Source organism: Leptodactylus fuscus, chromosome 1 (genome assembly GCF_031893055.1).
Source record: "Leptodactylus fuscus isolate aLepFus1 chromosome 1, aLepFus1.hap2, whole genome shotgun sequence".
Lineage (NCBI taxonomy): Eukaryota > Metazoa > Chordata > Amphibia > Anura > Leptodactylidae > Leptodactylus > Leptodactylus fuscus.
This window is the reverse complement of record NC_134265.1, coordinates 76,333,124-76,350,560: the sequence shown is the minus strand read 5'-3', so window position 1 is coordinate 76,350,560 and position 17,437 is coordinate 76,333,124. Positions and strand designations below refer to the sequence as shown.

At 40.3% G+C, this 17,437-nt stretch overlaps 1 protein-coding gene across 2 annotated transcripts in view; it reads right to left on the bottom strand.

The window, feature by feature from the left end:
* Window positions 1-17,437, bottom strand: part of COMMD10 (COMM domain containing 10) — a 344,658-nt gene that overhangs the window by 285,516 nt on the left and 41,705 nt on the right. For both annotated transcript variants that reach the window (XR_012715648.1, XM_075272265.1), the window contains exon 5: window positions 17,165-17,275. Coding sequence is in view for 1 of the 2 variants with exons in the window: in XM_075272265.1 (XP_075128366.1) it covers window positions 17,165-17,275 (111 nt within the window). In the remaining variant the exon portion in view is untranslated. The remainder of the gene's footprint in view (window positions 1-17,164; window positions 17,276-17,437) is intronic.

Sequence of the window (17,437 nt, the reverse complement as noted above, 5' to 3'; positions counted from 1 at the left end):
TTTAAAGGTCAATTACCTCATTGATGTTCCATTTGCCAGCTCACTATCCCCCTCCCTTAAAGGGGTTTTCCCATTTCAGTGTATCAGCAGACTGACTGCAGTATCTGCTCTTCTCACTTCCTGTATTTCTTCTTCCCTCTTGCTACGCCGGCTGGGAAAGTCTCAACACTTATACAGATCAGATAATATGCAGATACTTGTACATAATGGACTCAGTGTTATCTGTGTGTTTACATAGAGAAATAACAGACTCAGCTTTATAAGCAAACTGCAATTAGCTGAACGATTGTCCTGCTGGCAAGAGCCGTGAGTAAGTGACGTCACTTGTCCTATAGGTTCCTAGTTATAGCAACGCTGTATAGACAATGGGAGGAATTAGGTCACCATAGCAGGAGAACAAAGCAGAATTTTTGTTGGTGCTATATAAATAAAAATTATTATTATTATTATTATTATTATTATTATTATTATTATCATTGACAGCAATATATTCAGGAAAAGTGTTCAATTTACATAAGCTACCGGTATAGATAGGATCCTTGAGATGGGACAACCCCTTTAAGTACTGTATTTCAGGCAGCGAATGAAACATCACAGCAGCACATGACCTTGGATGTTGGAGTGATATATTAAATGTGATTTCATTGTAGGGGAGAGTGTAGAAGAGTGGGATACACAGAGTTAGAGCGGGAAGATGAATCATGGGAAATGTAATTTGTCCACAGATTCACTGCATGTAAATAACAAGTGATACAAGGAGCAGCAACTAAAATAAAGCCAAGCAAAGGCTGCACAAGGAAACAGTGAGTATTTAGCACTCCAGTGCACGTATCTGCAGATATTTTTGTAAGCATAGCTGTCATAAATGGAAGAATCTCCTTCTCTTTCAGCTTTTCAACACAATGAAGCAACTAAAAGGAAGGGGGGGGGGCTATTAGTGGAACACTTGCACATATATTTTACGAATTTTCACATGAGAACTGGAAAGATCAGTAAAGAACAAAATGAATAGAAATCATTACCAGCTGAACAAGACCTAAATGTAACAGTATCCATATAAATGCTGTATAAAAAAAAATAAACTAATAAGTCTATAAAATATGTATCAATCACCAGCCATAGCAAACAGATGGTGGAAGACTCTAGATACAAGAAACAGAAAAATGGCCTGAAGAAATCTGCTTAGTTCTCATTTGGCAGTATAACACCCTACCTTCAGTGATAAAGTGGCTAACATCAGTGAATATTCTGTCCCTTGAAAATTTACATTAGCAGGATTTAATTTGACTTAATGTCATAATTTCCATCTTACAAACGAAGAGCCATCTGTAACCTGAGCCCAGACCAACTTCCTATATCATAAATCAGATTTATTTCTGTTGCCAAGGTGATTTTATCTTCTGCAAAGGAAGGAAAAATAAAATAAATCGCAACTAAGAAGACAAGTAGAACAACTACACGTGACTGATACCTGCACCTCAGTCTATGAGAGGATCTGTCACCCACACAGGGGTTTACAAACATTGTGGAATACGTCCTAATACTTCCTCCGAGCTCCGGAAGGCAATGTGGATCCTGCACGCTTTACCCACTGTATAAAAAAAAGGTCCTCTTGGCAGAAACTATACTGGCAAGCCCAGCGATGTGTGAAAACAGTAACAGCAACGGTATTCAGAAGAAAATATTGAGAGGTGTTAAAGGGATTAGCCAGTCTTTTTAAAAACATGGGCCAAATAGGCTGTAACAATACAAAACACTTCCTAATGTATAGCTTGGTTAAATAAAGCAATTTTTATCTGAATTATTTTCATGTCATTAACCACAGCTTTTGTTTGCAAGCTCACTACCCCTCTCTGTGAGCAGTTCAGCCAGCAAATAAAGCGTCACAGCAGTATACGACCTCCTTGCGGCTTGAAACCACGCATGGGAGTGATGTATTGCCTGGTCAGACATGAGGAAGAGAGTTTTAGACTGAAAACGTGAGACGCAGGACAGACCCAGGGAGCAGGGAGGGACATGCACACAGGGGAGAGTGGAGAACGGAAGGATACACAGAGTGAGGTCAGGCAGATGAATCATGGGAAATGTAGTTTGTCCACAGATTCACTGCATGTAAATAACAGTGGCACAAGCAGCAGAAAGTAAAATAAAACCAGGTAAAGACTGCATTAGGAAACAGAGAGTGTTTTGCACTGCTGTGAATGTATTTGCAGTTAATTTTTGGAATCTGGATAACCCCTTTAACCATGAGAATGCCAAGACAAAGTCTTCTACCAGAGTTTTTACATTGACTCTTGAACCCCAATGCAAAATTTGTAACGGGCCCCCACATATCATGTGCTATCTAGAATTTTGGTGCCTTCCAATGTTATAAAAAGGCCTTTGGGCCTTCTAAGGCTTCAGGTCATGGTACCAATTTCTGCCTTTGTACCCACTATAAGTTCCTGTAATGGGGAGACTGGCCTTCTGGGCATGTGTGACCCAGACGTGTAAATTGAAGCTACATTATACCTGGTATAATTCTCATCCCTGTGCTAAAGATTTATATATGTTTTGCAGGCACAGATGTAGCACTGTTTAACTTAACTTTCTGCAACATGATATCTTAAAAGGGCTCTATCATTGGGAAAAGTCATTTTTAACTAAGCACATACTTGCATAGACTTTAGAAAGACTATTCCACACCTACCTTTTGTATGCTAATCACCTCAGTAGTTTTTGAATGAGCCTGTTTTTATTGATATGCTAATTAGCCTCCAGTGTGCACCCCAGAAGTCTCAGGGAGCACTGTCTGTGTAAGAGCAGGTAGAGGAGTCATCACCAGCAGCCTGTGCTGTACACACACATAGGAGAGAATAGCAGAGGGTGCACGATGAGACTTCCTGTGCTCACTGGAAGCTAATTAGCATATGAATAAAAAAAAAATGGTCTCATTCAAAAACTACTGAGGTGATTTACATACAAAAGGTAGGTGTGAAATAGCCTTTCTAAAGGCTATGCAAGGATGTGCTTAGTTAAAAATGACTTTTCCCAATGATAGAGCCCCTTTAAGCAGGTAACAAAAGTCACTGAAACCAACCGAAAAGACAAGACAACACAGACTACTGTGCCACAGTCTTGTTATCACGTTATGTGTCAAGTGTTTGTGTGGGTTTCTTCCAGGTACTCCAATTTCATCCATATGCCCAAATATATACTGATAAATTGGCTTCCTGTTCTTGTGAAAATATACAAGCATTCCTGACCCTTGTGGGTGTTGTGGCACCTGTATGGCAGCCACTATAGGAAGGAATAGGAAGAAAAGACTCCTAATCTAAGGAACAGGAGGAGTTCTGCTCTGAAACCCTTAATATAACTGCATGAAAGTTCAGAGCATGATAAACAAAATAAGTCTGTGATTCTTCCTTGCCGGGCAGAGAATTAAGCTGTAATGCTCGGCTGATCTCTCTGGAGCTTCACTGGTTAAATTGCTTGCCGAGTAGGTAAAAATGCTGTGAAGTAACAATGTTTACAAAAATAGAAGTGTTAATAGTTTATGTGGTCACACCAAGTATTGACCTGATTTAGATTTCTCTTTATTTTGTTAATTGAGAAGATTAAAGCATTCCTACTTTGTAGCATTATTTCACACCTGTCTAAAACCTTTGCACAGTGCCATATATATACACCTACATGCATATACAGTCACGAATGCAACTTGACATTCAGGGTAGGACTGTCATGTCGTCAGTGAATGATTTTTTTTTCACGCCGAGTTTGTTTTTTTCCTACAGAAGGTTTACTAATTCAGCTGTTCACTTCATTATTGATATGTGTCCTGTAATCCTTACAAACAGGCCTGAAATGTGTTGTAGAAGTGATTTATGCACAACATAGATATTGTTCTCAGGAAGACTCCTGAAAGAGCCAAATTAACCCTTTCACCTATGCAAAGCAGCTTTGTCAAGACGCCTCTTGTTTACCATCCGTCTCGAAAGAGAATACCGTGGTGCCTGCGGGGAAATAAAAGCGATAATCGGAGGAATGGGAAGAAAAGACTCCTAATGTAAGGAAAGGCGGCGATACTGGAGGAGCGCTGCTCTGAAACCCTTTAACTGACAGCGTGAAAGTTCAGAGCATGGAAAACAAAATAAGTTTGTGATTCTTCCTTGCTAGAGAGCCCTGCAGAGAATTAAGCTGTGATGCTCGGCTGAACTCTCTAGAGCTGCACTGGTTAAATGGCTTGCCGTTGTGCTCTGCCCTGGTTTGATGAATAGGAATTCATTTGCTAGAAGTGCAACAGAAGACCATTGTTAGGCACAGATTAGAAATGTAAACACTTCGCATTTCCCACAGCTACCGGCTTCACAATTGATTCTGAATGCTGCTTTCAAGACAATAAATTTAGGGTGTCAGTAGAGCAGCCAACCAATAAAAGAACAACAATGCCTCCTAGTGGTGGAAACATAGAAAGTACCATATTCCCAAAGACTTACCTGCTCTTGTTTTTATGAATGAGTGACAGGTCCTTGGTTTCCAGAAACAAAACCTATAATCCACCCAGATTAAGTCTCAAAATTACACACAACAGAATAATGGTAATGACTAAGGGAGGAATCGGTAGATGTTAGAACCATTGCCAACATGGGAAATAACGCAACAGTATATTATGCAAAGATCAAAATATCAACCCTCCTTTATAAAGAGGTTCTGACAGCTTTCCTGACATGACTGTTTTACTAAAGGCTTGTATTCTTCATGAAACAACCATTTTGGAACATTTTTCTCAAAACTGTCCTTTGCTATTCCTCTGTTCTTCCCACTACCAATGCATGAACAAAATGGACGACTGCATGTTACCAGTTTGAGTCTTGTTCTTACATATTCTGACTGTGGAATCGGTAGACCAAACCCCTAACTGCAATACCGCTATTTCTCCAATGCCTTCAAAAATGGCTGAAATCAGAAGCAGTAAAGATCCTCTAATTCACAGACAAAGCTAGTGACTAAATTCCTATGTTACAAACTGATATATCGTATATACTCGAGTATAAACTGAGTTTTTCAGCACAGTTTTTGTGCTGAAAAGTCAGCCTCGGCTTATACTCGAGTCATTATGGTAATTCAGCAATATTTATAGTTACAGACCCGGTATACAGACAATGGGGTGGGTGCCGGGTCGCAGCATAGCCACTCTTGGTGATGCTGTTCATTTCAAACTGCAGAAGTACTTACGGTACTTCTGCTAGCAGGCCCGGAACGCAGACCTCGCCCCCACCTCCATAACACGCCAGGTGACATGGCCACGTAAGGTCAGGCCCGCACCCGGCGTGTGTCTGCATTCCAGGCCTGCTAGCAGAAGTACCGTAACTACTTCTGCAGTTTGAAATGAACAGCATCACCAAGAGTGGCTATGCTGCGACCCGGCACCCGCCCCGGTGTCTGTATGCCAGGCCCCCCCCTCAGCGCTCCTACCGGGGATTCCCCTCTGCGCTTCTGTAAAGGCTCTGCAGCCTGCAAAAGAAATGACAATTTTTTCAATGTATTGCAATGTATTAGTATTGTAATGCATTGCATTAGTGATCAGACCCCCTGGGGTTCAAGACCCCTGGGGGTCTAATAAATGCAAAAAAAAAAAAAAAAAAAAAAGTAAGTTAATAAAAATTCAAATCCCTAGAACACATATAATTAATAACTAATACTGTGAAACACATACACATTAGTTATCCCTGGGTCCAAAAATGCCCGCTCTACAAATATATTAAAAAAATTTCTACTGTACGGTAAACGCCGTAGCGGGAAAAAAAAAAGTTGTCTAACTGACCCTTCCCTGAGACTGGGTTCCTCCCCCTCCCCCCACTTGGAATTCAGCCTAACTACAGCCATGCTAAATATAGAGTATCTGCAGTGCTCCTATTCCGTCGGCAAGGGGTTAATAGGAGCACTGCAGATACCCTATATATTCAGCCAGGCTGAATTCCAAGTGGGGGAAAAAAGCCCCAGTCCTCAATCTCAGGGAAGGGGCAGACAGACAACTAAAACACCCCCTCCACTTCCCCAGTGTCTACTGCACCCCAAAACTCCAACCATTTTACATTTTAATATTTGAAATCCCCCCCGGCTTATACTCGAGTCAATAAGTTTTCCCAGTTTTATGCAGTAAAATTAGGGGTCACGGCTTATATTCAGGTCGGCTTATACTCGAGTATATACGGTATATTTTATATAGAGAGAGAGAGATATAAACAATCTAAATATACAATATTAATAATTGTGTTATATCATTAAAAATAATGATTTTATTGAAGATGGAGTCACTCTTTTTTTTTTTTCCAATTGTTTCCAACTGCACCCAAAATTGGTGCCGACTCCATGTGTAGGGAAACACCCCTTTAATAAGGGAAACAATAATTCTCGATCATACTGTTTCTAAGTATACGGGAGGAGTGACAGAGGAACAGAACAATGCAAAGTTCTGATAAAAAAGCTCCAGAATTGTTATTTCATGGTGAATACAAGTATCTACTAAAACAGACATGTCAGGAGTGGTGACAGGTCGGCTTTCTATATGCCTTAAATTCAGCAAGCCAACACTCGGCATGTAGATTTAACATGTCCAAAGCGTGCTAGCTCTGTCATGGAAATTCCCTGGTTAATAGCTGTCAAGAGAAAGCATCCAATGTAGGTAAGAGCCCCAGACAAGGTCTGGAGAGATATTCCCAAAGGCTCCCTTAGCTAGCGACAACTTTTCTGTAAACCACCTTTTAGATGCGCAGGAAGGAAAGTTATGGGAAGGTTTCCATCATATGATAAGGTGGGGGAATAGGTGGAGGATATTTCATTTAGCTTAGTTTTTGCAAAGCTCCGCATGGTGCTTAAAATATATTTTCATGTAGCAACTATCTGCAGACGAACTAAAGAAGAAAGCAAAGTATTTTTCAGACTGAAAACAACTGAGTGACATTTCTTACACACATTTCCTCAAAAGTGGAAACTTTGCAAAATCAAGGGCAACTTGGAAGTGGAAAAGTTATAAAAAAATGACTAGATATTAGAATTTTGCAATAATAATAAAAACAAAAAAACAAATAGTTTAATAGTGTTAATGGTGTAAACTAAAGCTTCATACACTCAACCAAATGTGCAGTCTGAGGCTCTTCTGACGTTCTGTGCCAAAATTACGGTTTGTGTGCCAATGGATCTGGACAGGACCTGCTCTAAAAATTTCTGAAAGACTGGAAGAGACTTGAACTGCACACTTGGTCGTGTGCATGAATCCTTAAAGGGGCTCTATCATTGGGAAAAGTCATTTTTAACTAATCACATCCTTGCATAGCCATTAGAAAGGCTATTCCACACCTACATTTTGTATGTAAATTGCCTCAGTAGTTTTTGAATGAGACAGTTTTTATTCATATGCTAATTAGCCTTCTCCGTGCACTCTGGAAGTCTCATTGTGCATTGTTTGCTGTGTATACAGTTCAGGCTGCTGCTGATGACTCCTCCTCCCTGCTCTCATACATAGCACACAGCATAGAGAGGAATGCTGGCTGACAACTTCCTGTGCACAGAGAATGCTAATTAGCATATGAATAAAAACGGACTTACTCAAACACTACTGAGGAAACTTACATACAAAAGGTATGTGTGGAATAGCCTTTCTAAAGGCTATGCAGGTATGTACTTAGTTAAAATTGACTTTTTCCAATGATAGAGCACCTTAAGCAGCCTACCTTTAACCCCAACTAAAATTTAGGGGCAAATATTTACAGAGATCCGTCCGCAGCACTCTAGCTCATTCAAGTCCCTTCGGTCTGTCTCCAGTTGGACCTCTGCAGTACATAAGCAGCAGAATTCCCTGCTGCGAGTCCGTTGTTCCTTTTCAGTTGCTTTTTGGCATCATCACAATTTATTACTCATCTCACCGTGCCTTTGGTATACACACTAGGCACAGCCCACCAACAAGTTAGAAGGCTAGGTTCATATTTGCACTCAGGTTTCCAAGCGGACCCTCTTAACGAAAACCTAATCTGTATAAAAAAGAGGTTACGTTACGAAACCCACAGACCCTATAGACTATAACGAGGTCCGAATGGTTTCCATTCGGGTTCCGTCCAAGAAAAGAGCGAAAAATGCAGAGAAGGGAATGGAATCTCTGTATGTAGTACAAGTGCAGATGTGAACTGATCCTTAGCAAGGTTGGTATTACAAAGGTCTGTGCCTTTATATGAACGAAAAGTTAAACTAACATTTATAATCCATGAAAAGTGCTGCATACAAGCAAAATCAGCATTGGGCACAGAACATGTAAGACCAAAGTCCTCACATCCAGGTCCTTCGTCTTACTTGCTTTGCCAATGGGACACTTGCACACTTAAGTATGGGGCAGCCTTTATTGTTTAGTTCTGTGTGAGGTCATGAAGCGCACACAGGATGACATAATCTTCCCCAATACTAGATCTACACAAGGTAAGAACGTGCACACAGGATGACATCACCTTCCCCATTCCTAGACCTACCATTAACCAACAGGTTCTGGAATGGGTTGAACATTTTCCAATTTTTTAACAAATTCTGCAGGTTACTTAATGACAGATTTATAGATGAAATCAACGCCATAGAATACATCTGTTTGTGAACACGAGCCAAATTGTCGATCACGAGAATAGCATTGTTTTTTTGACATCTAGTCAACCCAGCTTTTGGCTTGTTTTCTTGTTTATTATAGAAGGATATCATTTGTACTATATTGTAATCTACATGGAGCAGTTAGCATTGCTGCAGGAAAAAACAAGCAAAACAAAATCTGTTTTGTTTCTAAAATTAATTGCCATGTGATTGTATATGGACGATGTGCGAAAAACACAGGAGATGAGATGTCTGTAATGACTCGTGTGTACAGTGCTGCGGAGTAGGGGGATACAGCAATAGTGCCGCACGCCCCTGCTGCCATAATATTCTTACTAGACTGACTCAATGTTATTAACTTCATGAACATGGAAATGGAACAATAAAGAGCACTAAATGGTCTCCAGTTTAATAAGTACTACAGAAGAGAACAGTAGGCGAGACAATTTTGACCACTCTGACTTTTAGTGGTGGTTTTTATCCCAAACCTACTGATTTGTGGTACATGTAGCCTTGAAGAGGAATTCAATGATAATAGTTATGGGTTCTGGCATGATAATGACCATATCAGTGGTGCACACAAATAGATGTAGACTTTTTTATATATCGGTAGCTTAATTTAGTGGAGAGAAACAAGCAGTGTCGGACTGAGGGGCCTAGGGCACCAAAGAAGAATTTGTTCCGGGGCCCAACAACAATTTCCTGGTAATAGCCCACACTGCAGTTTCTTCACTGAAATTTTGCATATGTGCTGACTATCCAGTAACCAGCACTGCGCATTACTGAGTATTTGCCCTATATTACTGTACATGCCCCTAGATCTCCATGGTTGGGTCATGCACAGTACTGTATGGGGAATGACACCACCATGAAGCACCCCACATATCTGTAATATTTTAGTGAAGAAGCTGTGATGCAGGAATAGCACACAGGACTGTCATCAGGATAAAATTTGTGGGCTCCTCCCCAATGTATCTTACAGTTTCCTGTGCTATGGCTCCTACACAGTATATATAGTGCTACATAGTGCCCCTTACAATGTGAAATGCTTCCTACAGCCCCCACAATATGATGCTCCATAGCATCCCCAAACAGTATGATGCTCCATAGTGGCCCCCACAAAGTATAATATGATTCTCGGAAGCCTTCCCTAGAATAATGTTCCACAGAAGCCCCACACAGTATAATATACTCCCCAAAGCCCCCGTAGTATAATGCTCCACTGTAGCTCCACCCAGAATAATATGCTCCCCAAAACCCACCACTACAGTATAATGCTCCCTACAGCCTCAAGCTGCTTCAGGTGAACCGCTTGAAATTTGTTTCGACAAATATTAATGAGGTTTGGCTCTCCAGCCTGTTTCAGTGTTATTATTACACTCTGGTGTCTCTTCAGACTCCAAAGAATAATAGCAGGAGGCTCAGGGGAGGTGAATAAATATAACAAACACTTATACTCACCTTGCCTTACCTATTCAGGGCATTCTCATGGCATTTGGCTGCCTCTGGTCTCCTCTTTAGTCCTGTAGCTGATGTCAAGTGTCCTGGGGGTTAACTCTAGGACCTTTGATTGGACTTCACTGGAAATATGGACATCGGTGTGCCCCATGTGACTGCTGTGGCCCAATCAAAGCACTGTCTACCAGGATGCGTGACATGAGCTACAGGCAAGAAATGACCAGAAGAGGTTCAGTCGAACACCAAGGAGAGGCGAGTATAAAAGTTTGTTACTTCTACTCACCTCCCCTGGGCAGGCTTCTACTGCAAAGGGCCCATCAGCATATGATATCGGGCTCCCTTCCGTTAGCAATGTGCCTGGACACACTGTTCCTTCAGTGTCCTGGTCTGACACTGGAAGCAAGTGATCTCATATACATGTGCTTTGTCATTGTGCTGTTTTTCACAGCTAGCATGTTGACCCATTCACCTCTATAGCCCCATATGCCCGACCGTGTATAATTGCACACCCGTGAATACGGCAGAGAAGCTGGGGCAAAACACAGGACAGGTCCTATTCCTGGGCTCACTAGATGAATGGTTCCAAGGAGGCACAGGCAGCACAGCGATGTGCCATGTGCTATCTGTGCTATTTGACTGCAGACTAGGCACATGCACGCTTGTGCACGTAGCCAGGAGATAATGGTTAGTATTCAGTAATCAGAAATAAACAGAACATCACACGGCACCAGTAAAGTATGTCTCACCTGGGCATTTTCCACTCTGAAATCTGTGTGAAAATCATGTATGTCATTTTACTAAATGAAAATCCATGCTGTAGTATGGAAGAGCAGGAAGCTTCAGAGCAGAGTTACTGTAGCTCAGCTCCCATTCACTTGTACACAAAGAACAGGACTATCTGTTTCTTGCCCTGTTTTCCATATAACAGCTGGTAAGAAGAGATGTAATATATACATGTAAATTACAAGTTTGCAACCCTAAAGAAAGACTTCATAGGAACAAATAGGAATGTGACTCTTTGTTCTGGTGTCTAACAAGTTAGCGAAAAAGACACCAAAATAAAGCCTGCCACTGACACTCATAGTAAAATACCTACCCCGCTTTAGGTAGGTAATACAAGGATGTGTAGGGAAGAAAAGAAAAACAAATCTAATGTATGAATGGCAATACAATGCAGTCAGTACAGCCAGCCTATTGCCAAGAGACTCCATATTGTTACAGTTTGCATAGAGAAGCATGTATGGATAATGAAGAGCTTTCTAGGCATCCCAGGTGAGTACTGTGAATTACTACACCTGTATCACAGCCAGAAGCGCATGAAATGTTGTACTGATATGAAATACAATGCGCTGGTATTTAGCTAAATAAAAGGTATAAATGACTCCTAAATGCAGAATGGGAACACACATTACAAAGTGGGAATTACTCCATGTCCAGTGGATTTGTTCACAGCTCAGATGTTATAGATTTGGTTCCCCAGGAGTGTAGTAATATTACACAATCTCCATCTCTAAATGTCATTTCTGTGTTCTTGCACTTGTCTTCATATACCTCACACTGTGACTCTCCTGAATTTCATCTGGGCATCTCCAGCAAAATAGCTACACATGAGTATTACACTATATAATATGAATACATAAAAACAGTCTATAGAAAGCAGCAGAAAGCTGAATGACTTTTACATTCTGCACTTCTCCTTTGTATATTGCACTCATGGCCATGTAGCTCACCATCGTCTCAGTTCACCATCTGACTCCATCTTGATTTTTCCATAATCTCTTTTTCCTATACTCTATCATCACTCCTATGGTGCTCCGGCACAGCATCACATGAGTAACTCTTTATATTCTTCACAGGTATACAGCCATTATAACTGTGTGACAGTAGCCTGTCTAACCATCATCAGTAGCTGTGATATTTGTTCGCCACCCACAGGCATACGTCTCTACATTCACTTGTATGGGACTTACAGAATTAGCCAAGGAGGAAACTCTTTCTACCTCTGTGCATTCACTTTTGGGAACAGGTAGGGTCCCGTTTTCAAGGTAGATGGCATTAGCCATAAAATTATATGTATGTTAGTATATAAAATGCTACAGAAAAGATCTAAAATGTTCCAGATGGTTATATGGCTAAGTACATAAAGAAGCTTTGTAATGGATGAAAGCACCAAATAACACTTAACAAGACTTTTTCCTCTTCTTTCCTCACATTTTGTTCATTTTACAAATAAGAAAGAAAATAGCAAAATGTATCTTATGGGGCAACTATTTTTCTCCTCCTCCAGTTCTTGTTAAAATAGTATGAAAATGGTCAGTCTTGGTATAAGAAAACCAGGAAGATCAGACCGTGATCATTTAAGGCTCTGTTCTCACTGGCTTCAGGACTTTGGTACATAAAGAAAGCCAAAACACTGTGGTGAGATCCCATAGCACTCCAATGACTTATAATGGGATCTGTCAGGGCCCTGTTGTGGCTTCAGCCAATTGAACACCTAGAATTGCACTGCCCGTGCTGACAGATTTCCAAGAAGAACCTACTGTAGAACTCAGATGTGAACATAAACTCAAAGCTCCAAGTTGAAGCTTTGAGTTTGTGTTGGGTATCTATGTTTTACATAGCATTGAGATTTCTTTGAGTTTGATCAGATGTGAACATCTCAGTAGGTCCAAAGAGGAAGGTAACACAGATTAGGCGAATCCCTATTTTCTCCATTAGATTGATGATAGACATTAAAGAGGCTTATAAAAGGGTCATACATCCTGCACTAAAAGCCACAAATCTGTACAGATCTGAAACATAAAAAATATGGTATATTAGGCAGGAATCACACAAGCAGTTTTTCAGGTGCACTTTTTAAATCACAAAACTGCATCTAAAAAGTGTATGTGATGTCAGCTATAGCAATATTTACCAACCACCTGGAACGCGAAGGGTTAGAGCACTACTTGTTATGGCACTAGAAAGCATTCATCGTGACGGAAAAGTCACTGGATTAGTAACTAGAGCCATGTACTTTGCACCGTCCATCATACACTGGTGTGTCATTACCAAGGCCTGTACTGTATACTGCAGACAGCACTGAGAAGGAGCATTTGTGAATTTGGGTCACTCCTTACAAACAGACAGCTAGAGGAAAGTGGAGAAAAGAATGTACATCCAGCATATTTTATTCACCTGGAATCAGTCTATATGAGAAAAGTGTCCGATTGTAAATATGGAAACTGTACATTACACAAAATATGAACTCCCTCCTGTTCTCGTTCCATCATCCAACTACTGTCAATGATGAATATCCATTTATCTTACAGGCTCCACTGCTTTTATGATCTGTCCACCTCCTGCTATCACATAGGTAAAAGAAAAAATGAACTAGAGAAATCACATTGAACACTGCCTATAAATTCACAAAAATATGTGGTGTCAGCAAATCACATATTTCAACCAAAAATTAACAGATTATTATAAGTATAGTGAACAGTCAATGGAAATATGAAATACTTTTCAATGAAATGGAAACTAATCTTATGGAAGAGGCTTAGAACAGTTCTATGGTCTCATCAGTAAAATTACAGATCCGCTTACAGGTCTTATTGATGTAACATTGTACCTGACCCCAATATACAACTGTAGGTACAGGATCATCAGAAAAGAGAAATGCTGGCCCAGAGATACATTATGGAGCAATAGTGCAGTCATTTCTGGCTTTCTCTAGCTGGAAAAAACTTGTAAGTCGTATTGTAAAGAATATTAAAGGGGATGTATCAAGAATGACCGTGCACATAATATTGCTGCTTATATGAAACAAATAGTTTAGACCAGAGGTTCCCAAACTTTTTTTTTCTCATAGACCACTTTCAAAATATTAACTGGTTTCGGTGTACCCCCTGTTGCTACATTTCTACTATATTCCCAAAACTCGTAAAAAAAATGTGAAGATTAGATCTAACGATGGAAATGTGCGTTACGGCTGAGACTCCTGGAGGTCCACCTGGACCACTTTGGGAATCACTGGTTTAGACCATTGGAAGCTTTGCCCCCTACACAATAGCCCAAAAAATAAAAAAAAAAAAAAAAAAAATGAAACCATGGTTACGCTTGAATTCCTATGTCAGCCATGGCCGTTTCTGTAACTCTCTAAGAAGTAAACGTTGGCTATAGAAAGAGCATAGCACTATAACTCAGGAGCCCCGGACATAATGTACCTGACTGTGCTACACTGTTTCTGTAACCAAAAATCACTTCTATGAGAGCCATGTAAACAGTATATAACAGTCCACTCAGCCGTTTCCATAACTCTTGCCTGCTATATGCAGATGAGAGGATAGGTGCACCTCCTAGAGGTGGGAGTGGTACACTGCATTAGGATACCTATAAGAGTATAGTAGTGTATAAAGTTTTAAAAAAATAAAAAAAAAATAAAAAGATAAACTAATATATCCTAGGCCCGAGGCAGAAAAAAACAAACAAAAAAAAAACAAAAAAAAAACAAAAATTCTCTTGGCTATCAACAGATGAATAAAACCCTAATAATGAATAAAACTAAATAATGTGCACATTAAAAGGGATAATTCACCTTTACAAAACTGATGCCCCGCAGATCAGCTATTTCCTGAAGTGCACGGCTCCTGACATTGTTTATATACAAGGTGTGCACTGCTTACTCACCATACTTTTAGCAGCTGTGGTTATCAGTACTACAGAAATATTCCTCTAATGTCTATGAGAAGTCACTATAGTACCGATAGCTGGCAGAAATAAAGGAATGGTGAGTGAGCAGTGCAGTGCTGGGCGTGTAGACAAGGCCGAGAGCTGCACAAGGATCCCCCACTAGATAGGCAGACCCCCACCAATCTGAAATGATAGACCCATCTTAAAAATAGGCCATCCATTTTGTATATGTGGATAACCGTTTTAACATATATGCCTGGAGCTTTTCCCAGTGTACAGGCTAAATGCATGGTTTAACTGTAGGTCTATGGGAGTCAGACTAAGGTTCTAATAGACCTACATTGATGGTTTGACGTAATTTGCACCTAATTTCATCTGTAATCACTATTAGCCATATTCATTATCCTTTTACATTATTTTCTGACAGAATTATGGTATTATTTGTGAATTCTTGCAAAAAAAGTGGGTATGGTCTACATGGTGCCAAAAATTTGTCAAAGTAAACAATTGCAACTAACACAAAAGTTGCATTTCTAGGTACAAAAACACTCCTCCCTGACCAGGGCATACATCTCTAAAAAGTCGAATTGTACATGTACTTCAGCTAAAAAATACTGTATATACTCGAGTATAAGCTGAGTTCTTCAGCACAGTTTTCGTGCTGAAAAAGCCCCCTCGGCTTACACTCGAGTCAAGCAAAAAAAAAAAAAAAAAAAAAAAAGTTTATTTAATTTTTTTTTAATTTTTTTTTGGGGGGGAGGGGGGGGGGTCTATGATCAGATGCAATAGTAATGTATAGAATCTCCCATAGAATAGTGGGGGGAAAAAAAGCTTTAAAGAAATATAATAAAATAAATAAAAGTTCTGACTCCCTCCTTTCCCTAGAATACATATAAAAGTAGAAAATGACTGTGAAACACATACACATTATGTATCCCTGTGTCTGAAAGTGCCCGGTCTACTGAATATAGGGGATCTGCAGTGCTCCTGTTCCGTCGGGAAGGAGTTAATAGGAGCACTGCAGATACCCTATATTCAGCCAGGCTGAATTCCAAGTGGGGGGGGGGGGGGGGGGGAACAGTCCTCAAGCTCAGGGAAGGCGCAGACAGACAACCAAAACACCCCCTCCCCTTCCCCAGCACCCAGAAACTACTGCACCCAAAAACTCCGACCATTTTCATATTTGAAATTTTCCAGTAGATGCTGCATTTCCCCCCCTCGGCTTATACTCAAGTCAATAAGTTTTCACAGCTTTTTATGGTAAAATTAGAGGTTTCGGCTTATATTCGGGCCGGCTTATACTCAAGTATATATGGTAAACCACAATCCCACAGGAGTTGTGAAAAATAATTAATGATAAGGATGAAATACATCAGTTTACAAAAGACCGCCTTTTTAAATAAAAAAAAAATTGTACCAAAAATGTCAAGCATTACGATTATTTGATGAATTTGTCTCAATTTACGCAATTGTTATACATTAGATGTGGTAAGTCAAGTCATTTTAGGCACAATTGATGATTATCCCCCTGCCTTTTGTGTATGAGAGCAGCAGAACAGGTAGGTTCTCCAGAGGGGAGCACATAACTTCACAATAAAGTTACTTGTAGATTAATCTATATATACACTCCACTACTTGTAGGCTCATTTTCCAATGAAAAAGGGTGAGATTAAAAAAAAACCATGCCAATATTCACGCCCATTTGTCAAAAGTAAAGTGAGTAGTACACAAATGTAAAAGTTGCAGTTTGTGAATTTTTTATCCCAGAATACAGGAATGCAGCACTTGAAAAATGTTCCCCAATTACTTCTATTGTTAGTCAGACCCCACCAAGACAGCAGCATTTTCCTGACAGTCACCTGATTGGTACCATGTTGGATTAATGCACTTGTGATTGGTATTAGCATCGTACATAGGAAAGGTCTGTCCTTTCTTTACACATATTACAGAAACAAACTGCAGAGTGTATTATTGAATAGCAGAGATGGGTCCGAACTGTGTGTCTGTTTGATATATATCAAAGCGTTTGTGAAGACGCCATCAATTAAATGAAGTTAGATGTACCAAGCCGCTACGGCTGGGATGAGTATTTTTTGCACAAAGATCTTAATCCTATGCCACACTTGGGATAATGATAAGACTAGAGGGCTACTTTACTCAATGCAGGCGGCGAGATCACATGTCTGCAGGCAACACTTCCTAATGACTTCAATCTGAACATAAACCTGCTAAGCTCTGCCTGAAATGTAATAATGACATATTTACCAAGAGATAAAAGACTGGAAACAGCAAGTCATGCACCTTCTGCTTAACCCCTCGTGTGATATAGGAGCACTGGGGTTAAACAATGCTGGTAGGATAAAGACCTGATGTTACCAGTCGCCCAGAGGAGAGCGGAGAGAGCTCAGCAGCAGATGTGTCTGCCTACCTTTGTGTCTTCAGTGCTAACTCCAAGTTCTAGCACAGCCTGGGGAGATTTCATTTTTGCTTGGGTGGATTGAGCCATCTGGAGGTTGAGCTGCCAGGCGGTTGTCTCCAGCTAGACAAGAACACACAAAAGGCAATAGTTACTTATTCTATGCGTTTCTCAGCTCATATACACAAAAAGTCGAACAGCAGTTTTGGCAAACAGAGAATATTATTATAACGTGTCTACTTCTTTATGCCATCTGTGTCGGTTGACTTGGCAAGGAGTTTCAAC